The sequence below is a fragment of the Hyla sarda genome, chromosome 6, assembly GCF_029499605.1.
Source record: "Hyla sarda isolate aHylSar1 chromosome 6, aHylSar1.hap1, whole genome shotgun sequence".
In the NCBI taxonomy this organism is placed as follows: Eukaryota; Metazoa; Chordata; class Amphibia; order Anura; family Hylidae; genus Hyla; species Hyla sarda.
In genome coordinates, this window is record NC_079194.1 from 85,831,254 (window position 1) to 85,859,208 (window position 27,955).

General features: G+C 43.1%; 1 protein-coding gene and 1 non-coding gene across 18 annotated transcripts in view; both read left to right on the forward strand.

Annotated features, from left to right (window-relative positions):
* CACNA1D (calcium voltage-gated channel subunit alpha1 D) overlaps positions 1-27,955 on the forward strand; it is a 453,220-nt gene that overhangs the window by 366,640 nt on the left and 58,625 nt on the right. For 7 of the 17 annotated variants that reach the window (XM_056524370.1, XM_056524357.1, XM_056524361.1 and 4 more), the window contains exons 29-31: positions 1,460-1,570; positions 8,287-8,370; positions 26,120-26,152. In XM_056524370.1, coding sequence (XP_056380345.1) covers positions 1,460-1,570; positions 8,287-8,370; positions 26,120-26,152 — 228 coding nt within the window. Of the gene's footprint in view, positions 1-1,459; positions 1,571-7,617; positions 7,702-8,286; positions 8,371-26,119; positions 26,153-27,955 lie in introns of all 17 variants that reach the window. The other 10 variants (XM_056524362.1, XM_056524365.1, XM_056524366.1 and 7 more) reach the window with 3 other exon arrangements.
* Positions 18,876-19,065, forward strand: LOC130277874 (U2 spliceosomal RNA). Its single transcript, XR_008845620.1, has one exon. It is a non-coding gene; the product is annotated as a U2 spliceosomal RNA (small nuclear RNA).

The following is a 27,955-nucleotide window of genomic DNA, read 5'->3' on the forward strand; positions in this document are numbered from 1 at the left end:
CAACACATTTTATAATACAATACACTGCAGAACATATGTACCGGGGGAAAACAGGTACAAGGGGCCCTGGGGACACTGAAGGAGGTTGTCTGACAGGGCAGCAAGGGTACGGGGCAGCATCTCCCGTACTGGGCCACCACACTACCCTATGCACAGGGTGTTTTGGTAGTCTAAGACATGCCCCCTGCTTTTGGATGAGCCAATGCTGATGATCAGAGGGACTTTGGAGGAACCCTGAAATCGGAGGGACCCTGGCAGAAAGAATGAAAAAGGAGGGCACCTGTATTTAAATTTTACATTCTGCAAGTTTTATGGAGAATGAAATGGTCACTTCAAACCTTTACCACATGACCAGATCAGGTTCATTTAGGTAATAGAGGAGGGCAATAGAAATCAAATACTCACCACATCATCTGTGGCCTGGATTCTCTTAGTTGAGCCAGCTAGTTTGCTCTTGTGATGTTAGTCAACAGATTGCAACAGTCTATCTTCTAAATCCAGGTTGCCAGTAATGACGTGTATATTCTGTTGTTGACCCCTGCAAGGAGAATGCAGATATTTGATTTACCCATTAAAGTGGTTATCCAGGAATAGAAAAACAGATAATTTCTTTCAAGAACTGCTCCCCGTCTGTCTCCAGATTGGGTGTTGTATTACTACTTGGCTCCATTCACTTCAATGGAACTGAGCTGTAGAACCACACCCAACCTGGAGACAGACAGGGAGTGTTTTTGAAAGAAATTGTCTCAGTTTTTCTATTCCTGGATAATCCCTTTAAGATATATTGGTGCACACATGGGATAATTTAAAGGGAACCAGTCAGCATATTTTAGCATATATATAACATTTGGCAACATTATATATGCTAAAATCATTATCCTCACCATCCCTGGGGGAAGTGTTTGCCCTCAGGGATGGTGAAGATATTAAGTTATTAAGTTCCCCCCCCCCCCTACTGGCCGCCCGGTAAGTAGTCCCCTAGGTGGGGACTACCACTTAACAGCTCCGGTCGCTGCAGCCGTGGCCCCGCCCCGATGGCTTGAATGACGGCTCGCGTCACCGCTCTGCTCCGTCTGCTTAGGGAGCAGAGCGATGACGAGAGCCGTCATTCAAGCTGTTGGGACGGGGCCACAGCTGCAGCAACCGGAGCTGTTAAGTGTAAGTCCCCACCCAGGGGACTACTTGCCGGGTGGCTGGGGGGGGGGGGGGACTTTATAACTTAATATCTTCACCATCCCTGGGGACCCAAACGTCCCCTGGGATGGTGAGGATAATGATTTTAGCATATATAACGCATTGCCAAGCCTGTTATATGCTAAAATATGCTGATTGGTTCCCTTTAAGACTATGACATTTTACACATCATCTGACACTATTTTTGTTGTTGCACTAATAGTGTGCACTTTCGTGAGTTATCTACAGACAATTCATTCAGCAACGCACCTTGACTGTCTTTCAGCATTATGGACAATCTAAAATCTTTAATGATGTCATGGATGTGATGAATATGGTCTTCACTGCCGTCTTCACTGTAGAAATGGTTTTGAAGCTTATAGCTTTTAAACCTAAGGTAAGTAAAAAGTGCTGCACTGAAATATGACTTATAACACAGCAGATGGATAGTTTGAATGGTAAAGAGTTAGTCTGGTGGAGGCTAAAACAAGTTTGTTAGATGAAGATGTCTGATCGCGGAGGTCCCGACGCTGGGGACGCCCACGATCTAGGCTGCTGTACCCCCCGGACATCCGGTGCACGGAGCGAACTTCGCCCCTTGCCAGATGACTGGTGATGCGGGGTGGAGGCTTGTGCCGTCACGGCCACGCCCCCTGAATGCAAGTCTATGGGAGGGGGCGTGGCGGTGACGTCACGAGCCTCCGCTCTAAACGAAAGTCGGGTGCAGAAGGGAGAGCGCGGGGTCCAGAAGCTGGATAGGGGATAAGATGTCTAGGGGCGGAGTACCCCTTTAATGTCTCCAAAACACATGTTTGATATACTTAGTCTCAAAGTCCAACACAGCACCTCAGCTATTTGCATATTCTATTTATGATATATCCTACCGTGCACTATAAAGAAATATTATCAGAAAAATGTTGCCATGTTAGTGTGCATTCCCATAATTCTCATTGATCTTTAATATAAATGATGAGGCCCAAGATTAGTAACACTTTACACATTAAGAAATCCTTATGTCATTCAAATAGCCCTAAGATATCTTCACTGTATGAGACTCATAATGTGACCCTGTATTCATGTCATCTGTCAGATTTGTGTGCCCAAAAAAAAACGTTGGCTCGTAAGTGACAAGAGATTGCTGTGTAAACTTCTACCCAGAAATGCATGAAAAGCTCAATTTGCTGTGACTTGTCCATATTTCATACCCCTTTGCAATGGAAATGTCAGTGCTGTCTGCGGAATCCATGTTTTTGTGTTCATTATATCAGTATTGCTGGGAAGTGGCTGAGTAGGATCTAAAGAAAAATATATATTCATCCTTTCTCTTTGGCAATTGACCTGATCTATACTGACTATAAATGGTGGATATTCTAAATTTATAGGGACTCTCTCAGGCTTTGCAACCTAGATTAAAGGGGTACTCCGGTGGAAACCTTTTTTTTTTTTTTTTTTTTTTAAATCAATTGGTGCCAGAAAATTAAACAGATTTGTAATTTACTTCTATTAAAAAATCTTAATCCTTCCAGTACTTATTAGCTGCTGAATACTACAGAGGAAATTCTTTTCTTTTTGGAACACAGAGCTCTCTTCTGACATCACGAGCACAGTGCTCTCTGTTGACATCTCTGTCCATTTTAGGAACTGTCCAGAGCAGCATATGTTTGCTATGGGGATTTTCTTCTACTCTGGACAGTTCTTAAAATGGACAGAGATATCAGCAGAGAGCACTGTGGTCATGATGTCAGCAGAGAGCTCTGTGTTCCAAAAAGAAAATAATTTCCTCTGTAGTATTCAGCAGCTAATAAGTACTGGAAGGATTAAGATTTTTTAATAGAAGTAATTTACAAATCTGTTTAAAGGAGTTCTCTAAGCTAAAACTTTTAACCCCCGCTGTGCCCGGGCTGTAAAACTATACATAATAACCTTTCACTTACCTGCCTACGATCCCCCGTTGTTCCGATATCGCCGTCCCGTTCTCCGGTCCCGGTCTCTTCCACTTCCTGCAGGTCGGTGACTTCACTCTGCGCTCAGCCTATCAGCGGCAGCAGCAATGTCCCGTCGCAGCCGCTGATAGGCTGAGCGCAGAGTGAAGTCACCGACCCGCAGGAAGTGGAAGAGATCGGGACCGGAGAACGGGACGGCGATATCGGAACAACGGGGGATCGTAGGCAGGTAAGTGAAAGGTTATTATGTATAGTTTTACAGCCCGGGCACAGCGGGGGTTAAAAGTTTTAGCCTAGAGAACTCCTTTAAGTTTCTGACACCAGTTAATTAAAAAAAAAAAAAAAAGTTTTCCACCGGAGTACCCCTTTAACCTTGTTGAACTTTGTTTTCTCCTACATTTTATGCAGGCCTCCAGCGCCCAGTTTCTAATTTCCATTATAGAACAGAGCCCTGTACACTGATAGCATCTTGTATCATGAATATTGTCTACAATAATTCATAAACTTATATTACCATTTCTTATGAAAAAACTGATTTACTACTAATATTATATTAATAAATTATATTAAGAAACTGGATTTATTATCTTTCTACTTATATTATTTATTATCTACCTACTTAGATAATTAAGTAGATAATATAATATATCTACTTATATTATTATATTAATAAACTGGATTTACTATCTATCTACCGGCACTTATATTATTATATTATTTATTATGTATCTACTTATATTATATTATCTACTTATATTATTATATTATTTATTATGTATCTACTTATATTATCTACTTATATTATTATATTATTTATTATGTATCTACTTATATTATATTATCTACTTATATTATTATATTATTTATTATGTATCTACTTATATTATATTATCTACTTATATTATTATATTATTTATTATGAATCTACTTATGTTATCTACTTAATTATCTATCTATTTATATTATTATATTAATAAACTGGATTTACTATCTATCTACCGGCACTTATATTATTATATTATTTATTATGTATCTACTTATATTATCTACTTATATTATTATATTATTTATTATGTATCTACTTATATTATGTTATCTACTTAATTATCTATCTACTTATATTATTATATTATTTATTATGTATCTACTTATATTATGTTATCTACTTAATTATCTATCTACTTATATTATTATATTAATAAACTAGATTTACTATCTATCTACTTATATTATTTATTATCTATCTACTTATATTATATTATCTACTTAGTAATTATCTATCTACTTACATCAGTGTTTCCCAACCAGGGTGCCTCCAGCTGTTGCAAAACTACAACTCCCATCATGCTATGAGTTTATTAATATAAGTTTAATTATATAATAATATAAGTAATACATCTATATACCGTAAAAATATATAATATAAGTAATAAATCCAATATAAGTAACAATATAATAATTTAAGTCTGTGTTTTCCAACCAGGGTGCCTCCAGCTGTTGCAAAACTACAACTCCCATCATGCTATTAGTTTATTAATAACATTTTAATTATATAATAATATAAGTAATACATCCATATAATAATATAAGTAATAAATCCATATAATAATATATAAGCAATAAATCCAATATAAGTAACAATATAATAATGTAAGTCTGTGTTTTCTAACCAGGGTGCCTCCAGCTGTTGCAAAACTACAACTCCCATCATGCTATGAGTTTATTAATATAAGTTTAATTATATAATAATATAAGTAATAAATCCATATACTAATATATAAGTAATACATCCAATATAAATAACAATATTATAATGTACCGTATATACTCGAGTATAAGCCGACCCGAGTATAAGCCGAGACCCCTAATTTCAACCCAAAATCCCAGGAAAAGTTATTGACTCGAGTATAAGCCTAGGGTGGGAAATACCTCATCCCCCCCCTGTCATCATCCATCCCACACATCTCCCCTTCATCATCCCCTTATCATCCCACACCCCCCCCCCCCTTCATCATCCCCACACCCCCCCCTTCATCATCCTCTTCTCATCATTCGCCCTCAGTGGTCTTCAACCTGCGGACCTCCAGAGGTTTCAAAACTACAACTCCCAGCAAGCCCGGGCAGCCATCGGCTGTCCGGGCTTGCTGGGAGTTGTAGTTTTGAAACCTCCGGAGGTCCGCAGGTTGAAGACCACTGCGGCCTTCAACATCATCCAGCCCCCCTCTCACCCCCTTTAGTTCTGAGTACTCACCTCCGCTCGGCGCTGGTCCGGTCCTGCAGGGCTGTCCGGAGAGGAGGTGGTCCGGTGGGGAGGTGGTCCGGGCTGCTATCTTCACCGGGGGCGCCTCTTCTCCGTGCTTCCGGCCCGGAATAGAGCCGTTGCCTTGACAATGACGCAGAATTACGTTGGCAATGAACGCACCTCTGCGTCGTTGTCACGGCAACGTGACTATTCTGAGGCCGGGCCCGAAGCGCTTAGAAGAGGCCTCCCCGGTGAAGATAGCAGCCCGGAACCAGTATCCCACCGGACCACCTCCTCTCCGGACAGCCCTGCAGGACCGGACCAGCGCCGAGCGGAGGTGAGTACTCAGAACTAAAGGGGGTGAGAGGGGGGCTGGATGATGTTGAAGGCCGCAGTGGTCTTCAACCTGCGGACCTCCGGAGGTTTCAAAACTACAACTCCCAGCAAGCCCGGACAGCCGATGGCTGCCCGGGCTTGCTGGGAGTTGTAGTTTTGAAACCTCTGGAGGTCCGCAGGTTGAAGACCACTGCGGGTGGGGGAGTTCACTCGAGTATAAGCCGAGGGGGGTGTTTTCAGCACGAAAAATCGTGCTGAAAAACTCGGCCTATACTCGAGTATATACGGTAAGTCTGTGTTTTCCAACAAGCGTGCCTCCAGCTGTTGCAAAACTAAAACTCCCAGCATGCACGGACAGGCGTCAACTGTCCGGGCATGCTGGGAGTTGTAGTTTTGCAACAGCTGGAGGCACCCTGGTTGGAAAACACTGATCTAGACTACTGCTCCCTTCCCACTTCAGCTCTGTCTACTCAGATTGGCTGTTGTGTGTCAGCACAAGCCCATCACAATCTCAATGCATGGAGAGCATATTTCTATTATAGCAAGAGCATAATGACGACGTACAGATTACTGGATCCACCACTGACAAAAAATGAAATCCAGGTAACTGCATCACATAAACTAAGGAAAATTAGTCTTGGTAGGAAGGGAACCTGTCAGGTCCCTGGGGCCTCACAAACTGGCCCCAGGACCTGACAAGTCAGCCAGCGCCTGTGACTGGTCATACATTCACAGCCAGTGGGTACAGTCAGATCTCTGCTGCCTCCGGAGCAGTATGAATCCCCAGGGGCCTTTTTATTATTATTTTTTTTATTGATTGCCTATACCCAGGATAGGTCATCCCAAGTTTTTGACTCCCACTGATCAGATATTGATGGCTTAAAGGGGTATTCCAGGAAAAAAACTTTTATATAAATATATATATCAACTGGCTCCAGAAAGTTAAACAGATTTGTAAATTATTTCTATTAAAAAAATCTTAATCCTTTCAGTACTAAGGTTGTTCTTTTCTGTCTAAATCCTCTCTGATGACACCTGTCTCGGGAAACGCCCAGTTAAGAAGCAAATCCCCATAGCAAACCTCTTCTAAACTGGGCGTTTCCCGAGACAGGTGTCATCAGAGAGGACTTAGACAGAAAAGAACAACCTTAAAGGGGTATTCCAGGCCCAAACTTTTTTTTATATATCAACTGGCTCCGGAAAGTTAAACAAATTTGTAAATTACTTCAATTAAAAAATCTTAATCTTTGCAATAGTTATTAGCTTCTGAAGTTGAGTTGTTTTTTTCTGTCTAACTGCTTTCTGATGACTCACGTCCGGGAGCTGTGCAGTTCCTGTGGGTATATTCTCCCATAATGCACAGCTCCCGGGACGTGACATCATCATTGAGCAGTTAGACAGAAAACTTCAGAAGCTGATAACTATTGGAAGGATTAAGATTTTTTAATAGAAATAATTTACAAATCTGTTTAACTTTCCGGAGCCAGTTGATATATAAAAAAAAGTTTTTGCCTGGAATACCCCTTTAAATTCAGAAGCTCCTAAGTACTGAAAGAATTAAGATTTTTTAATAGAAGTAATTTACAAATCTGTTTAACTTTCTGGAGCCAGTTGAGATATATATATATATATATATATATATATATATATATAAAGTTTTTTTCCTGGAATACCCCTTTAACCTAAAGATGGCCTATCAGTGAAAAAGTCCCAAGAAACTCTTTTAAATTTGCTATGGCTGGAGGATCCTATAATTGTGATGTTTTAGTGGGTTGACCGTTAACTCAGTCCATTTCCCAGACAATATGGAAACCATCTGTGTCTCTGTGCTTGTGTGCTTTGTTCCGAAATGTGGTTTACCATGCTTCCTGTTTTATTTTTTTGTTAACCACCTCCATTTGCCCCTCTGGCCGCTGTTGGCAGGGTTATTTTAGTGATGCCTGGAACACCTTTGATTCCCTCATCGTAATCGGCAGCATAGTAGATGTGGTCCTCAGTGAAGCTGATGTAAGTACCCCCTCCGACCCTACTGCCATCACCCTATGTGTCTCCTACCACAGTGTCTCCTGTTTCGTGCCTCCGCATGGACAAGTCACAGGCGTTTCTAACACTTACCTAGGGTAAAGGATTTCTACTTTTCCTGCTATTTTTACTTCCCAAACTAAGACTTTCCCTTTTAGGTCTAGGATTTACTTTTCAGTAAAACATAATGGTTTATCAATATGACAGTGCGACAAATATCCAATAAACAAAATAAAAGCTTTTAGATATTGCTACACAACCACATAATGGTCCCCACATTTTATGGTTCCCAGCTGAGACATTTTATAGCAGTATTCTCCAAATAGTGTGTCTTCAGCTGTTGCAAAACTACAACTCCCAGCATGCCCGGACAGCCGAAGGCTGTCCGGGCATGCTGGAAGTTGTAGTTTTGCAACAGCTGGAGCTACACTGTTTGAAAAACACTGTTTTATAGAAACAGACCCAAATAATAACTTCTGGTTCTGATGGTTTGTTTGCCTTTATGCAGCCATAACTCTCCTCTCTACTTATTTCTCTTTTGTCTTGTCCTGTCCTTGCCTGTACTAACAGCACTATTTCACTGACGCTTGGAACACATTCGATGCCTTAATTGTTGTCGGTAGCGTCGTAGATATTGCTATAACCGAAGTTAATGTAAGTAACCTGTGTAGCTTTATGTCACGTCTTGTGGCCAAATATACCATGGGATGTGCACCTTCAGACAACTTTGTCAGACAACAACAAATGTTTGTATGCATAACACACACACATATATATATATATATATATATATATATATATAAATACCGGAATAGTTGCAGCACTCCCAAAACAATGCATGTGGGTGCCAAGCGTCCTAGGTCTGATCGAGACCCCTTAAGATATCCAACAAGAGATGGCGCAGCACTCCAAAAGTTGTATCCAAAAAATGTGACTTTATTCACCACATGTTACCATCAGCAACGTTTCAGCTTAACACTAGAGCCTTTTTCAAGCATGCTTGAAAAAGGCTCTAGTGTTGAGCTGAAACGTTGCTGTTGGTAACATGGTGGTGAATAAACTTACATTTATTTGGATACAACTTTGGAGTGCTGCGCCATCTCTTGTTGGAGATATATATACCGGTATATATATATATATATATATATATATATATATATTGTGTGTATATATATATATATATATATATATTGTGTATATATATATATATATATATATATACATATATATGTGTGTATATATATATATGTATATCTATATCTCAATAGAGAGAGTCACGAAAACAAACAAATAGACCAAGAGTGTCTGAAGATAATTATTCCCATTAACTATTGCTTCAGTCTATTTGTAATAAATGTAAGTGGTTGTATATTGTACCTTGGTGCTAACCTCTCGGATTGAAAGTTGCATGCTATCTGTTATAAGGAACGTGTGTATGTAAGAACCTTTTGTGATAGGAATATTTCCAGTGTGAGGTCTTTCCACTCAGAGATAGAAGACATAAAGTTAAAGGGGTACTCCGGTGGAAAACTTTTTTTTTTTTTAAATCAACTGGTAGCAAAAGTTAAACAGATTTGTAAATTACTTCTATTAAAAAAAATCTTAATCCTTCCAGTACTTATTAGCTGCTGAATACAACAGAGCAAATTCTTTTCTTTTTGGAACACTGAGTTCTCTGCTGAATCACGAGCACAGTGCTCTCTGCTGACATCTCTGTCAATTTTAAGAACTGTCCAGAGTAGGAGAAAATCCCCATAGCAAACATATGCTGCTCTGGACAGTTCCTAAATGGACAGAGATATCAGCAGAGAGCACTGTGCTCGTGATTCAGCAGAGAGCTCTGTGTTCCAAAAAGAAAAGAATTTCCTCTGTAATATTCAGCAGCTAATAAGTACTGGAAGGATTAAGATTTTTTTAAATAGAAGTAATTTACAAATCTGTTTAACTTTCTAGCAGCAGTTGATTTAAAAAAAGAAAAAGTTTTCCACCGGAGTACCCCTTTAAAGAGAACTTGTCATCACTTTCATGCTGACTGATCCATAGGCAGCATGAAACACTGGCAGGCTCTCTTATTACAACCGTTTCCTGATACTCTCCGAAACACAGGAATCCTAGCTGAGAAACCTGCCGGGAATGGGGCTCTGAGTAACCAGGGCGGTCCCCAGTGGCTTCTACTTGCCTTCCTGGCAAATTTTATACCTATGAACATTGACCCAAGTTAGCCACTGTGCTGTCTGGTTTCATAGTCTTATCTTCCCAGCGGGAAAAAAAACAAAAACATTACATTAACGGGGTACTCCAGAGGAAAAAAAATGTTTTTAAATCATTTGGTGGCAGAAGGTGAAACAGATTTGTAAATTACGTCTATTTAAAAATCTTAATCCTTCCAGTACTTATGAGCTGCTGTATACTACAAAGGAAGTTGTGTAGTTCTTTCCAGTCTTCCCACAGTGCTCTCTGCTGACACCTCTGTCCATGTCAGGAGAGGTTCGTTACGGGGATTTGCTTATGCTCTGGACAGTTCCTCACACAGACAGAGGTGTCAGCAGTGAGTGCTGTGGGCAGACTGGAAAGAACTACACAACTTCCTCTGTAGTATAAAGCAGCTGATAGTACATGAAGGATTAGGATTAAGATTTTAAATAGAAGTAATTTACAAATCTGTATAATTTTCTTGGTACCAGTTGATTTGAAGACATTTTTTTTTCCTCCAAAGTACCCCTTTAAAGGGAAAGAGATCTTTCAGTATACCTTATGTCTCTGCTTTGATCCCTTTGGGTACAATCACACATATCGTATTGCTGCGGCAGATTTCATGCTGTTAAATCAATATAAGGAAATGTGCCGCAGCAAATCCATAGCCGATGCAGTATGTGTGAATGTACCCTTTAAAAGTTATATGTCACACATTGAATCCTAGATGCAGATGTGAACAGGGCTGATGTTTTTATATTAGTCCAACTAGTTGTTGAAATCTTATTTGTACCAGCAGGTGGCGCAGTCCTTCCTTTTCAGCAGTGTTTTCGAAACAGTGTGTCCAGCTTTTGCAAAACTACAGCTCCCAGTATGCCCGGACAGCCAACGGCTGTCCGGACATGCTGGGAGTTGTAGTTTTGCATCAGCTGCTGACAGGTTATATTGAAAACATGGCATTTATTCAGTTCAGTGAGCTCGATAGAAGGTGCTACAGATGCCTGTTAAAGGGAATCATATTGCCAGGAGGTAGAGCTATTTCCTCACCCTCAAAATATAACTTACCTGGGGTCAGGTGCAGATGGTGATCCTCTATAAGAGTGGTTTTCAACCTGCGGACCTCCAGGCGTTTCAAAACTACAACTCCCAGCATGCCCGGACAGCCGATGGCTGTCCGGGCATGCTGAGAGTTGTAGTTTTGCAACATCTGGAGGTCCGCAGATTGAAGACCTTTGCTCTATAACATGTTGTATGCAGCAGTAAAAAAACATTTATAGTCCACCCCCCATTTACCTCATATACTATCCAGCTTATAGTACCAGCATTCACATTTTACTCTTATTTTACTCTGGAATTTGCATATATTCAGTGTCCTATTTTAAAACAGTTTGTGGAAGGTGGTGAGGGATTGCCCCATAGCATACCATTTTGTTGCAGAAAGTTTTGAGACTGTTCCAGACAGCTAAATGGGGTTTGTAAAGATCCAATTTACATCAAAACCCCAGGAGGTACCAGGGTAATAACTTATTTACATCAACTTTAGGGAAAAACCCCCAAAGGGGTACCCTAAACTAAGACCCTCCCAATAAAATGTAGCTTTTATTTCCTTCAAGTTAAAAAGTGTGATAAGGCTGGGTTCACATCACGTTTTCTCCCATACGGGAGCGCATACGGCAGGGGGAGCTGAAACCTCGCGCTCCCGTATGTCATTCATTTCAATGAGCCGGCCGGAGTTAAACGTTCGGTCCGGTCGGCTCATTTTTGCGATGTATGCGCTTTTTCACCGGACCTAAAACTGTGGTCAACCATGGTTTTAGGTCCGGTTGTAAAAGCGCATATAGCGCAAAAATGAGCCGACCGGACCGAACGCTTCACTCCGGCCGGCTCATTGAAATGAATTACATTCTGGAGCCCATAGAAAGGCATACGGGAGCGCAAGGCTTCAGCTCCCCCCTGCCGTATGCGCTCCCGTATGGGAGAAAACGTGATGTGAACCCAGCCTAACTCAAATTTGAACACACTGTATGGTTTATAAGTCGTGCACTGTGTGTCAGGACCACACTACTATTAAAAACACAGCTCCAGTCCATCTCCTTTATTGCCTAATAGACAACCATAGATAGGGAAAGTGCACTTTTATTGTAGGGCCAATCCAAGGCAGATCAGATAGTAATTGTATAGGAGTATGAATGTTAGAGCTGCTGATTAAAACTACCAGTTAGCCAGTTCCCTGACATTTCGCTGGTCCCCCAGCTTCATCAGAAGGACTAGTGGCTTAGCTTAAGGTTGTTGTAAAGATCCATGGACATGCTGCAGAAGCCCACCTCTATTCCAGTATTTTTCAACCAGTGCCTCCTGCTGTTATAAAACTACAACTCCCAGCATGTCCAGACTATAATGTCCTCCATGCTGCTGCTGCTTCTGAGGGTGTGCTATAAAGATATCAGGTAGCAGGGTCCCCTCTTCCCTGTGTGTGTGCAGTGTATGGGAGAAATCATAACAGAATTATTGAAAATTGGCATGTAAAAGTTATATAATGGTCAGAAATAGTGCCTCTCTACATGTGCACACACAATAGCTCATCCTCAACATTTTTTGGAAGGGTTGGTGACCATTTAATCACTCAGCTGGTGCTCGGAGAGACTGCAAACTATGGTTTACACATGCAGCCTGTGTCTGTTGATGTATTATGATCTGTTGATCACTATGGAGAAAAAAAAACATTGAAATCAAAGAAAATAGTTTCAGAAATTGTTATATATGCAATTTCCTGTTGTGTAAGGGTATGTTCACACTGGGGAATTTACTTGATTATTTCGTTTGCTTATACTGCTTAAATTTTACCTTAAACGAAAGCTCCATTGACTCCACTGATCTTTCCGCTGCTCTGCTAAGACGAATTTCCGCAAGTGGAATTCAAACTCTGAATTATATTCCGCCATAAGATTAAACATGTTCATTCTTCTGGCAAAATCTGCAGTAAAAGCCCATTGACGTCATTTGGACTTTATTTTTCCTGCTGAAATGAGTTTGGAGCAGAATTGAAGCAGAACTAATGCAGAATTTTCATGCTGAATTTTTAAGACAATTGAGAGCCAGCCCATTGGTTGTTGTAGTACTGATCTTCTCCCAATCTTTCTCATAATGGGAATCTGACATCTTGTTCACCCACACTAAACTCCATACACAGGGTTATAGTGCGGGTGAACATGAGTAATATCCTCCCGCCTTCATTGCGCAAAAGAGCTAATTTGCATATTAGCAATGGGGCTCTATCTCACTCACAGGACCACTGATCAGGGTGAGTAAAACATTGTTTTTCTCATGTTCACCCACACTATAACCCGGTATATAGGGGTTTAGTGCAGGTGAACAATCTGTCAGATTCTGTTTCAAGTTCCTCTTTAAATTCTGCACCAATTCCGCTCCAAGCAGAAGATAGCAGATTTGAAGAATTTCCTGAACAAAATGATTCCTCATTAATTCCTCTCTAATTCCACAGTGGGAACACATCCACTTGGTTACTGAGACATTATAGAAGGGTACAAAAGACGCACTCACCCGGTTTCATGCCAAAGAAAGTGTGGGTTTATTCCAAATAATACATGGAGGTGTGTGGCTCAGGTTGGGAAGAAGAGATAGCAAGAGCTCAACCGAGCTCGTGGAACGACGGTCCCGTTTCGCGGGTTCTCCGCTTGGTCATGTCCCAAGGGCGTGACAAAGCGGAGAACCTGTGCAACGTGACCGTCGTTCCACGAGCTCGGTTGAGCTCTTGCTATCTCTTCTTCCCGAGCCACACACCTCCGTGCATTATTTGGAATAAACCCACACCTTCTTTGGCATGAAACTGGGTGAGTGCGTCTTTTGTACCCTTCTATAATGTCTCATTGGCTGCAAAGTTTTTTCACATGACTGCACCCCCGCATCTGCCTTATCATCCGTCTACTTGCACCACCAGTGTTTCCCTCAGCATCAAAGGGGACATTTTCCCCACTACAGTGCCGGCTCTTCCGATACTCTATAAATTTGGTTACATTTTGTGCCATATCATGGATATATAGGGGGAGATTTATCAAAACCTGTCCAGAGCAAAAATTGCTCAGTTACCCATAGCAACCAATCAGATCGTTTCCTTCATTTTTGAAAAGGCCTCTGAAAAATGAAAGTGTGATGTGATTGGTTGCTATGGGCAACTGAGCAAGGTTTCGATAAATCTCCTTCATAGTATCTGTCACACAGGCTATAACAAATGTATATACAGTATATCAGGGTGGAGAAGTTTTAGACTCCAATGTTAGCTACTGAGACATCATTCTTAGTGAATACTACATTCATTCTGGAATATAATGTAACCAACTGTATTTATTTCATCCCTAGAAATTTCTACAGGCAAGTATGTAACACGTGTGACATAATAACTAACACCACAAAGCACTGAGCAATCTAACTTTCCTGGCTCATTAACATATATCCCACTGGTGTCCATTAATCCAACCTCCTGTCCCCAAATTTATTTTGTTATACAAAGTGGAGGCAGCTATTCAGTTCCATTTAACAGTTCATTTAGGCCTTGAGGACGCAGCCAATTTTTATTTTAGCGTTTTTGTTTTTTCCTCCCATTTTAAGAGCCATAACTCTTTTATGTTTCCATCCTCAGACCCACATGGGGCTTGTTTTTTGCGCAACCAATTGTACCTTGTAATGACACCTTTCATTTTACTATAAAATGTGCAATGCAATGAAAAAATTATTATTTGTTGCAGAAAAATAAAAAAAACACAGTTGCATTTTGCAGTCCATGTTTTTCATGCTTTTCTATTATTGTACTGCTTTTAAAAAAAGTCAAACTTATTTTGTTAAAGTATATCTAAAGTTATCTTTATCTGACCCCCTATTTGTTTCTTATTTTCCATATACGTGGCTATATGAGGTCTAATTTTTTGCACCATAATCTGTAGATTTTATCAGTACCTTTTTTGCTTATATGTGACTTTTTGGTTACTTTTTATTGCGGTCTGGCATGTGATGTGACCAAAAATCAGCAATTTTGGACTAGATTTTTTCACTGTTTACACTATTTATTGTACGGGATTTTTAGTATTCTATTGTTATAGTTTAGATATTTCTGCATGCGGAAATTTTTTTTTTTTTTACATTTTTTATTAGTAAAATGGCAAAAGGGGGTGATTTTAATTTTTTTGGAGGGAGGGGCATAAAACTTTTAATGGACATAGCACTGATCAGTTATATCGGCGATCTACTTGTATGGTTTGCCAGAAGGCAGACCATTGTAGGAGATAGCCAGAGCCCACCTGAAACAGGTGAGTGGAGTTTCGGCAGCCATCTTGACCCCTGCTATTGGACCCCTGCTATTGCGCTGCAGGTGGTCCAATGAGTCCCCACGGCCTTCACATACATCAATATTGATAACGGCATCTGAGGGGTTATTGGTGGACATTAGCGAGATTGCTGATGTCCACCAACATCCATGAGGTCCACCAGTATCCATGAGGTCCAGGCTGCTGATTATAGCAACCAGCTTGTTCTGACCATCTTGTCTGGAAACACGGTGATTGCGGAACCATGTACATGTACGTCGCTGTATACTAAGTACCAGAGCAGAGTGACCTACATGTACTTTCCATGTCTTCTGCGGGTTAAATATGCATTTAGGAACTTTGCTAATGATTGATGAGTAATAACCAAATAAAAGTCAATCTTTACTACTCACCTGTCCTAAAACCACGCTGTCTTGTCCCGACAGTCCTCATTCTTGGGTGAGCAGTTCTTTCTCGAGCTGCTCATCACTGGCTATAGGTAGATCCAGCTTAGTCAAAGATAGTTGAGTGGGTGCTTCCTGTGTGTCGAGCCTGGTTACAGTTTTTGAGTTTTCTCCCAGAAGCTTTAAGTAAAAATTTCAGGTTATGGTTAATTTCAGCTAAGGACAACCATGTTAATGCCATCTGGGCTCCCACAATGTACAGGAAAGCAGCTGAGTTATGTATAACACTTTAGAGATAACATTGCGAACTGTTATGCAAATCCCAGTTTGCAACTTTTCCCCTTTTGCAGAATTCATGCCACCTTTTAGAAAAGTGAATTGGGTTTAGTGGGAGCATGTGGCCTCCTGTGACATAATGGATTTACTGTAATTTCTGCCAGAAATTGGCATCAACTATGTGAGAAATCAATGCCAGGTTGTATCCATTGGAGATTTCAAGCTGTGATACATGGATAATGCAAGATGCCTCAAATGTATTAAGCTTACACCTCTCCTCAAGAATGGCATATGAAATGCTTGCCTTGATAAATATTCCCCATGTGTCTAAATATCAGTACAAAATAAGTAAAGTATTAGCAGAGTTACTCAATCTTCAATGAAGATCTCTAGTTATGTTTGGCAGCTGGCAGGGCCCACACATGATACTTGCAAAACCTTCACAATGTGCATTCTTTTAATATTGTTAATCCATTCGTTCTGGAATCAACAGAATGCCTGTCACACTTACAGTATCTGTACAGTGAATAAACCTGGCCATGCACCTTTAGCAAAATGTCAACCAAATGCTCATTCAGCTGACAGCAATGCCTCCTGACTCCTCCATACACATGGACACTTGGTTCACTTCTAGCAGCAGCTTATCTACCTTAAAGGGGTACTCCGCTGTTAGACATCTTATCCCCTATCCAAAGGATAGGGGATAAGATGTCTGATCGTGGGGGGACCTGCCGCTGGGGACCCCGCGATCCCCCCTGCAGCAGCCCGGTACCTCAGCAGCCCGGAGCAAAGTTTTCTTCTAAGCTGATGAGGGGCGGTGCAGAGGATGGGGCATTGTGATGTCACGGCCCCACCCCCTCATCACGCCCTCTCCCATAGACTTGTATTGAGGGGGCGGGTCGTGACGTCACAATGCCCCGTCCCCTGCACCCACCGTCATCAGTAAACTTAGCTCCGGGCTGCTGAGGTACCATGCTGCTGCAGGGGGGATCGCAGGGGTCCCTAGCGGCGCCCCCCCCCCCCCCACTATCAGACATCTTATCCCCTAAGATGTCTAACAGCGGAGTTCCCCTTTAAGAACAAAGGCTTGAACTTTATGAAATGCAACACCTAAGACACATTGCATTTTTCACCTGCCCTCCTGAAATTGGCAGGTTTGGCTGACTGGTCACTCTCCATTACAGTCAGACCTGTGAAAAAGATCACCTTACAGAGAAGACTACTTATTGTTTAAGGCCACTTTTTCTGTGACAAATTTTCAGTACCATATAAAATATGAATATTCTTTACATATTAACTATTACATATTAATTACAACAGTTTTCACCGATCCACAGCTTAGGTAATGTTTATGATCCCTGGTGGCTCCACCACTAGGACACCCAATCATGAGACAGCTCTCAGAAATATACCTATAGTTTAGCATAATTCATATAGCTGATTCTACAGTGAACTATTCCTAGTGTTGGATTTTTTTATTTTAACATGGCTGCCTCTACTTTGTATAGGTTTAGAGTATCAATTTTATATTTCACAATTGGCTTTAAACACAACCTTGTCACGCAGCATGTAGAGCACACTGACAACCAAACATGAGAAGCCGTCACACACTTGTTATCCCCCTATACTAAGCATGCTGCTTAAATTTACCTTACAGGTCTGAAACGTATGGGTTTCTCGTTCGCTCTTCATTGGGGTACACCTTACTGATGGGTATATGCTCTTGCCACTAGGAGGCGCTGACACTAGGAAAAAAAGTCAACTCCTCCCTGGCAGGATATACCCGCCCACTGGAAGTGAGGTAATCAGTTTTAGCTAGTGTCAGTAGGAGGCAAGAAACAGGTCTGGGAGCTCCACTGACCTGGTCTTTTTTTTTATTTATTATTTCTAGTAAGAGCTGTTAAGTTTTTTATCTCCCTTTTATTTCTCTTTTTCAGATGGGGGTTCAGGAGCATGGCACTACCTGTTCCCCCTTATGCGACAAAGGGGCACAGACATCGAGTATGTACTGTTAACCCCTTCTCACCAACGGCCAGCACCTGGAGGTTGTACCCTGGATCCGGGTCCCCCACTGCCCCTTCTCACTCCCCTATCTTAGCCTGGTATGATGCAGCGCGGCCAAAAGCTGGTTGAAGACGCCTGAGGTGAGTATATGAAGATGGAGTCTGCTGGTGAGTATGTTTCCCCCTCCTCCCTTCTGGCACAGGAATTAAGGGGTTAATTTTCTCCCTTGGTGTCTTTTAGAGCAGTCACTTGTGGACTGGCTCATGTGGTTTGAGGATATGCCGTTCCTCCACGGGGCAATTTAAGGGGTCATTGGCCCGATCTTTAATGGGGTCTTCCCGAGTTCAGAGCGGGAATCTGGGTATCAATTGCAGGGAGACTCTCTCCCTGCTCTGGCGGCGCTGCCATCAGAGCGCCGGACAGGTAAGGATCTGTACCTTTACTTACGGAGCAGGGAGCCTTCTGGACTTGGCGTGCTGCAGGGGTCTTTAGTGCTCCTCCAGCCCGACGGGACCCTTCCCATCCGGGCACCGCTGCTCTCCCTCTACCGCCGCCGGATTGACAGGGACTCGGAGCTTAGCTCCACCCCCGTCCTCTCTCCTTCTGAGCGGGACCTGTCACTTTTATTATATCTCATCACTCAGCAGCCATTAGGGTGTGGGGGGGAAGATAGCTCTGCCATCCTTCCCCTCACAGGTGCTGGTGGCCGTGTTGCTGGACGGGTTCTCAGTGCATATCTCCGTCCCCTGCCCCCCCCCCCCCTACAGTAGAAAAGTGGGGTTCTATTTCCCCTCCCCGGCTGGTCACTCAAAAAGAAAAAAAAGTGAATCTCTACTGCTAGTCTCTCAGACCATTTAGTGATGGTTGGCACCCTCTTGTGGCCTATAATTAAATTGTGCCTTATTTTCCATGCACCCTTGTGACCTCTGGGGACACAAAATTACAGCCTTAGCCTGTACTATGTATCTCTTCTCGGCTTTTTGGCTAAGATCAAGTGCAGTGTTTGTTCTTATCAGTTTAATATCTGATACGTCCCCTATCCGGGGACCATATATTAAATGGATTTTTGAGAACGTGGGCTGATTTTGAAGCTTGCTTCTGTCGCCCATGCATTGACCCGATATGGTGGAATCTTCAGGTACAGTGCACCAAAAATATCTGCTGGGCTCTTTTTTTCTGGGACTATATACGGGAGCCCCTTTCTTGTCTTCATCACCCTGTAGAGGACCTGATATGACACATTGCACTCTGGCATACCTGCTATCGCCAGGGTTCTCACTCTGTCAATGACATATGTGACTCGCTGTAGCGGGTCGTGCCAGGGATTTCATGATTCCTTGGAAGATACCGGGGTTACTGTCAGGACTGTTTCTCCTCTACCACTGGTTGTCATGACATGTTTGCCATGTCCGCAGGTGTTCTTGACATGTACATACATTATTCCCTCCTCCACAGGCTGCCACATCCGGGGCTGTTGTCCCGGATCCCCACGTCCAGTGCGAGGTCTCTGTGTAAGTGTCCCTGCGGGGCCATGGATTGCACCTGCTCTGATTAGGCCAGACAGTAGACTCACCTGTCACTCATGAGCGTCTGCGGCTGGATTTCAGTACCCCACTACTAATGCGAGGTGACCGCTGGAGTGCCCCGTTGTCTACATGGACCCATACCAGTAAGCCAGAGTGGTCTGCATGCATGGTTTTCTCTGCTGCCTGTCACTTCTCCAAGGGCTGAAGTTCAGGTACTTCACTGCTAGTGCACGGTGTCCGGTGGAGTGGCCTGGTGTGTCCTGTGGACCCTATGCAGGGCGAAGGGGATGCAATCCATGGCTCCTAAGTCTCCCCTGATCTCCCAGGGTGACGGGGATTCTATTCATGGCTTCTAGGCTTCACTGCCTTTCCACATGCGTCAAGGGGCACAGTTGGCCTATCTGACTGTGTCCCCTTATCACCAGCCCCTGGAGTGGCATTCATTACGCCAGACCGTTGTCTGCACAGTTTCCGCCGCTCTGGGTCTCCCATCTCTAGGCTGCCGCGTGCATAGCTGTGGCTTCCCGGGCTGCGGCTTGCATAGCTGTGGCTTCCCGTACCTTACTGTTGGTGTGAGGACTCTGTCAGAGGGTTCCTGCAGGCACAAGGGTCTGCTGACAGTCAGCCAGTCTTAGTCTGCATGGTCTCCTACACCACCGGGACGCCCATAAGTTTGGCCCCACTGTCTGTGGGAGGGTTCGAAGGAGTGTTCCTGTGTGCTCAGGAATCCTCCACCTTTCAGTTGGACGGCTGTCTCCGTAGTTTACTGCTACGTCGGGTCAACTACCATACACTTCCCACTGTGTAGGGAAGTTCAGGTAATCCATTGCCTAGGCGTAGTTCCGAGTGGGTCTCCCCATGTTGCTCCATGAGCCCTCTGCAATGCGCCACATGCTGGTTTGTGGGGTTTCCTACTTTATCAGGTCCCTCTCCACATGCCTGCCACTCTCATGGCTTAAGGCTGGTAGCCCACTTTTAGTGTGTGTTCTGGATGCGGGACCCGGTGTGGCCATGGTCCCTGTGCCAGATAGCCAGACTGTGTCTGCATGGCTTTCAAATCCACTAGGTCACCTCCCCCATTCCTACAACTCCTGTGACTGCAGTCCAGTGACTCCTTCCATGTAAAATTCCCCAAAGTGTGTCTTTGGGTTCATGGGACCTCTTCTGTGTCTGCATGTTTCCTGCCCCACATACATCCCACATCTCTTGCATCTGCGACAGCAGTCCTGGTGTGTAGCACCATTAGGAGCTGGGGTGTGGGCATCTCCTCCAGGTTTCATGGCTTTTCATGGTTACAGCTGCACTCTCTGTTCCCCTTTTCTAAGAGTGCCACATTGGTCTGCTAGGGGCATGGTTGTCTTCCATTCTGCCGGACTTTTGGATGTCTGCGTTTTCCTTCATGTCTGCAGTTTGGTATCCCTCTACTATCGTGAGGTAACCATGTCTGTGTATGCTAGGTCCTTTGCACGTGTAGAGTACGCCCTCCCTTCTGTTCGGTGTGGTGTGCCTCGGGCCTTCCTGTGGTCTTGTTCTGAGGTCCTGCGACAGTTGAGCACCTCTGTTCTGGCAGGGGGCCTGTTGGGGCGACACAGTCAGCTCAGGCTCCCCTCTGCCTCCAGGTATTTTCCTGGTTTCCTGTGCAGGGTGGCACAAGCATCTGCTCTGTTGCCTTAGACACTTCTAGGATGGCTCAGTTGGCACCCATCTGGTCCAGGGTTTCACCCCTTTGGGGTGTTCCTCTCAACGTTTTTGGTTGCTGTGTGCATGTGCTTCTTATTCCCATTCGTAGCCATGTCTTTGTTTCTTTGCCCAGCACCTGTATCCAAGATTCCGATCCCTCCATATCTCTATATGTTATCGTAGGGTTTCTGGGGGGCTACGTCCACCCGGGATTTTGTCCCGTTGCCGTAGGGCGGCATTTCCCTGCTTCGACAGTGCCTGGTGCACTTGTCAATTCCCCTTCCACAGGGGGTACGGGGATCAGGGAGCTAGTGTGGTCAGTGCCTGGGTTTTTCTCTCGACAACCCTTATTTCGCTGAGCGATATCTTCTGCCTAGATGGAACCATCTCTCTCCTCCTGTTTTTTTTTTTTTTTTGGTTATCTACTGCTGCTCCTGCAGCCTTGGCACTCTCCTCTGTTGGATGAGTTTACACGCTCAGGGACTGCCAGTCTAGCCACTGTCTGTTGTTTTGGGTTCTGCCATTGCTCTCCTCATCCCTTGGCACAATCTCCCTGGGATTGATCCTTCCCTTGACGATGTCGGTTGTGTGACACTGACACCACAGTCTTTTAGAGTGACCTCCTTGTGCCCAGTACATGGGAGTCTTTGCTGGGTTCCCTTTTGCTTTTTCCCTCTGTTCCCGTCCTGACGGGATGTTGCTTCGGAGTGCTCTGGTCTTCTAGGACCGCTGGGGTCCAACTCTGGTTAGTCTCCTTGGCTTGGACACTATCCTAGACTGCTGTGGCGTGCCTTCTTTTTTGGGTTGGCCCTCCTGATTCTTTGGGACTTCGTGATGGTTGCGGTCTCGGGCAGGGGTGGCGATCCTGCCCAGACTTCTCCGTGATTCCATTGTGGGAGTGGTCTTTCTGTACCGCACTTCTTCTTGTCTTGACGCGGAAGTTTGTCTCCTGGAGCGTGTCGCGGCCGTTGGGTTTCTTTCCCCTTTAGGTGTAAGTCTGCCAGTAGACGCAGGAACCTCCAATTTCCCATGTTGGCCGCTCTGGTGTTCTGGGATGCTCCTTTTTTAGGGTCTTCAGCTCCTTCTTGGCCATTTATACTTCCGTGTACATCTTCCAGGTGACTCAGGAACCTCCAGTTCTCATGTTTGTCTCCTTCGGATCCATGTACTCTGGGATGGGGGTCATCCGGATTACACCAGTCGAGCTAATCTCGACTTCTGGGTGCTCACGGCGGGCCTCTGGGACAGGGTTTTGGGTCTCCTGACGTTGGGGTCATTGCTCTTATGCATCAGACCTCTCTAGAGCTGTTTTCCATCTTTCTTTTTTCCAGTGGTTTTCTGGTCTCTACCTTATGTGCTCGCCTTCTGCTCAGGCGTACGCTGCTCTACCTGGTGTTTTTTCCGCCATGTTCTCTTGAATCAGTCAACTCTGTATGGTTCTCTTGTTGTGCCCTTTTTTGTGTCCCAGCCAGGCTAGCCCTCTGTCTGGTTCTGTGTTCCTTGGGGTTGATTTCCTACCTCCTACCGGGATGGTCCTGGCCTGGCTGGCTTCCTAGTCTACCTTTTTCTTGTCTCTATATGGACTGTAGGTTTAGTCTCTGCATAAGACTGTCCCTTCCCTTGGCATCCTGGTCCATATCCATGGACGTGGGATCTTCTGGGAGCTCAGTTTCTGGGCCTCGGTTATCTCTGGCCTAGGGTCTTGTCTGCATGCCTTCCGGTTGAGTGTGTTCAGTCTCTGACTGTTTCCCTTTCTCTAGTGGTTAATATTCCCACCCTAAGGGACTGCTTTGGTAAGTCCCATCAGTAAGGTGTCCCCCAATGAAGAGCGACCGAAAAAAGGAGATTTCTTTTGTGCTCACAGTAAAATCTCTTTCTCGTAGCCTTCATTGGGGGACATGGCACCCACCCATATCTTCCTTTTTTTGTCCGGATGATCTTTTCTGTGTCTTTTTCCGTGATGCTTTTATGGGGTCCTTCGGACTTCTGTCTTTGTTGGCTTCTCCTACTGCTTTATGACAAAACAGATTACCTAATTTCCAGTGGGTGGGTATATCCTGCCAGGGAGGAGACGACTTTTTCTTCTAGTGTCAGTGCCTCCTAGTGGCAGGAGCATATACCCATCACTAAGGTGTCCCCCCATTGAAGGCTACGAGAAAGAGATTTTATGGTGAGTACAAAAAAAAATCTCCTTTTCTGGTCTTGCAGTGTTTGTACAAAATATATGATTGATATATGATCTGAAGGCCTCCTTCTATAATGTTTGCAATCTGAAATTATATTCAACTATTATACTGTTTAGGATGTACAGTGAAGCCCATGAGGCTGCCCATACCCATGAGATAAAATATGGGTATGAGAATTGGGTGATTTTGGCCATTTCACCTGACCATTGCTTAAAAGTTATAGCTGAGTGATCATTCACCATGGACAAAAGCAGTCAAAAATGTGTTCCAATAAGGTTGGATTTTGACTGACTAATCAGCTGTATTGTGGCCAATCAAAGTCTTAAGTGTAGGTATCTTGAAGAGGTTATCCCAATAAGTTTTAACCTATACACACGACAGGGGATAAATAGCTGATCTGTGGGTCTTTGACTGTTGGGAATCGACCAATTATGAAAATGGAGGTGAATTGCCCCCCCCCCTCCCCCCCCCCAAAAAAAAAAGAACTAAGCTGCAGTGGACAGACTTGGTCTCCTGCCCATTTACTCTCTATGGGACCTCTGAACATTCGGAAATCAAATGTTATCATATATTATTCTTTGGCATTTTTCCTTATTACGATAAACGATATCAGTGTGGCCATAAGTGTGATTCCTAGGCTGCCTTAAAACTGAGCAAAAGTATAGGACACATAACAGAACATTTCCTGCTGGGTTCATGACCTCATCCTTTTGGCGCCACACACAACGACCTTCTGTGATCTTTCCCTTTAATTTGCTCATGGAAATAGCCGCATTGTACGAATTACTTCAATTTAATTTGAGTTAATGTAAAGAAATAGATTCAATTAGATTCAGCTTATAGTTTGAGGAAATGTATTTCTGTGTTAGTTTTGTATTAAAAAATAGATAATTTTGCTCATGTGGCCAAAGACGTAAGTTTGTACACATTTTAAAGCTTTTTTATAAATATAACTTACTACCTTATATGTACATATATATATATATATATATATATATATATATATATGCATCTTTAGATTCATGTAACAAAAAATAATGCTAGATGTTAGATTAAGTAACTTTTACAGAAAACAATATGTCACCTCATGGTTGTCCTTCCTCCTGTAATTCATAGCAGTGCATGATATGCAGCTATAGGGAGGGAGTGCCGAGGTAGTATGTCCACCCAAGACTTGGTGCATTTGGAGGGTTAAAGACATCTCTGACACATTTTAAGACACCACAATCTAATAGATGTATGGTAAATTGGGGGCTATTGTAGATTTTACTTTGAGCCCAAAAGCTCTAAAGTATGACCCTGTATGGAGGAAAGTTGTATCTGTAATACCTATGGTTAAGGTTTTCTTTGACTTCACTGGTCACAATTGCAGATACAGCGCACTGAAATAAAACAGTGGTTGTAGAAGTTGTAATTTGGTAATTTTTATACTGATTTATGAAGTATGGATTAGACTCAATAACTATGTCCTGGTCATGCTACAGCACAGTACATAGAACATAATAATCATATAGAACAGTAATAATCATATGGTCCTTATCGTGGAGTTGCACCGCAATCCCAAAATAGTGGGTTGTGCTACAGGACTATACCACAGAAGAAATTAATAAATTGAAGCACTCACCAAAGAACTCTTGACCATAATCTTTATTCCAGATGGATAAACATACACTTAACACCTTTGTGTAGAGCAGATAGTGCAGGAGCGTGCATCTAAGTGACAGCTGCTGTTTCATGCCAGTGGACGTTTGGATCAGGGGCCTGGCACAAAGGTGTTGAGTGAGTGTTTATCCCTCTGGAATAAATATTACAGTCAAGAGTTCTATGGTGAGTGCTCCAATTTCTTCTGTGGCATATGACTTTATTCAGCTGGAGCATTTGTTGAGCAGCACCACCACAAACCATTCACTATTCCTCACCTTAACTTACCTGATATAATATCAGTTCAGCCCGGTTTGTACATCGGAAGTGCTGGGTATCGTCTATGTCCCTGGTGATTGCGCTACAGGACTATTCATAGGACATAACAAAAATCAATATGGTCTTAATACTGGAGTTGCTATGCCATCTAAGACAAAAGGGCATGTAAAAAATTGTGCATAGGACGTAGCAAAATTTAACACTGCTCTTATCCTGGAGTTGCTTAGTCATTCTAAGGCAGGAGATCATACTAACGGATTATACATAGTTCATAGTCAAAAATTAAGATAATCCTTACCCTGAAGTTTCTCTGCTGTTTCCTTGGCAGCCTCAGAGGCTACTGATATATATATTTTTAAAGGGGTATTCCGGGTAAAAATATTTTATCCCCTATCCAAAGGATAGGGGATAAGATGTCTGATCGCTGGGGGCCCGCTGCTGAGACCCCCCGCGATCTCCCTGTAGCACCGCATTCTATGCGGGTGCTGAATCTCCAGTTTCGAAAATCTCCAGGTTTCCGGGACTGCGGGTGCTACAGGGAGATCGCGGGGGGGGTCTCAACAGCGGGCCCCCCGTGATCAGACATCTTATCCCCTATCCTTTGGATAGGGGATAAAATGTTTTTGCCCAGAATACCCCTTTTTTGCCCGGAATACCCCTTTAACATACCCCTTTAATCTACGCAAGGTTATCTTAACCCATACATCCCCCAAGTATTTGTCAAGTCTGCTAAAATATTGCAGTTCATCATTTACCCTCATTGATAGGAAAGCCTTGGTTATTTTGTACAGATAGATTTTTTATAGGTAACAGGATAAGATGGTTTCATTCAGCATAACCTTCCACAGCAGAACTACTTAAATTTTAACTTAACAATACTTTTAATTTTTTCCAAGCCACCAGAAATTGACCCAACTGGGCCACCTACGGTAAGAATAGGAAGCCGTAAGGATGCCTTGTAACAACTAAAGCCTGTTTATAAGTCTTTTATAAACTACAGATTTCCTTGTCATGTTTTTTAACCTCTCCATTTGTATTTTTTTTTTTTTTTTTTCATGCATCTTGTTTTCTTTCTCTGAGCCCCCTTTAAATGTGAACTTGCATCCGACCATTGACATTTTTTTTATAAATCTATAAAACAAGTTATAATATGTTATACTTGGTGAACTAAACTATTGCATGCGGCATGAGCTGGAGAGACTTGGCATGTGTTGTATATTATCTGTTTATCCGGGATGTAGGGGTTTGCAGTGTGATCAGTTCTTCCATTGGGATTGGTGGGAAGTGAGATCTCTAGAGTGAGTATTGTACATATATAACAAAACACGTGTCCAGTTGTAGAATCAGTTTGTCTCTGTATAAGGTAAACTACAGGTAAAAGGTAAAAACAATTTAAGAAAGTTCTCTTTTTTTTCTATTTTTTCAAGTCAGCAGTAGCCTATGCATGAATCCCATACCTCATACTAGAAGAGTTTGTTGCATACTGTAAGCCTATTTACATTGCACTTTTAATGCAATCATTTTTGGGTTTTAATTATGACTTCCATGATACAAAAAGTGTAATGTGGCTACTACTTCCTGCCAGTAGGGAGCCATTACCTGCTTATACCTATACAGCCACATGTTCAAAATTTGGTAAATATAATGCCACGCATTACAGTCATTATTGTACTTTGGTATAACGTTCCAATGACTCAATTGAATATCTTTTTTAACCAACTAATTTTTTAAATGGTGAAATATTGGTAAATGACATCTCTGATACAAATTATTGGAACGTAAAAGTCAAGTAGCACTAAAGTTGCATTCCGCTGCCACTCTGGTGCTGGCATTAGTTGCAGACACATGAAGTTGCACAATTATGGGTCTCAATGCTTTTCAATTGAAGCTTCAGTTATGCAACCAAAATTGCTGCATAGCTTTGGCCTTATTGTTTCACATTAGGACTAGTGCAAATTGTTTTAAATCTTTTGGGGAAATTGCATTCGATGCTAGCTTGTCAGGTGATACTCAGGTGGGGGCGTAACATGCCTCTTCATTGAGCTTTTTCTGGCTATAGTAACTTGAGTGTGTTGTGGTATGGTCTTTTTAAGCTGCACACTTTGGGGTACATTTACAAATGCACCAGAATTTGGCATAATTTGCACCTGGCTTTGATTAAGGTGGCATTGCTTAAAGGGGTACTCCACTCCCCAGCGTTTGGAACATTTAGTTCTGAACACTGGGTAGGGGCTTCGGTGGTCACCACACCCCCCTTGTGTGTAATGCCCCGCCCCCTCAATGCAAGTCTAAGGGAGGGGGCGTGGTGACCCCCGAAGCCCGTACCCAGCGTTCGGAACTAAATGTTCCGAACGCTGGGGAGTGGAGTGCCCCTTTAAGATGCCACACTGTGTATCAGAATTCTTCGGGGGTCTCCACGTCCCCCTTGCGATGTCACGCCCTGCCCCCTCAATGCAAGTCTAAGGGAGGGGGCGTGGCTGCCGTCACGCCCCCTCCCTTAGACTTGCATTGAGGGGGCAGGGTGTGGCGTCACGAGGGGCGGGACGTGATATCACAAAGGGGGCATGGCGACCCCCGAAGCCCGCACCCAGCGTTCGGAAATAAATGTTCCGAACGCTGGGGAGTGGAGTACCCCTTTAAGATGCCACAGTGTGTATCAGAATTCTGGCACAAAATTCTAGCACATTTTAAAGGGCTTATCCGGGTACTAAAAATTATCTCCTATTGTTTGA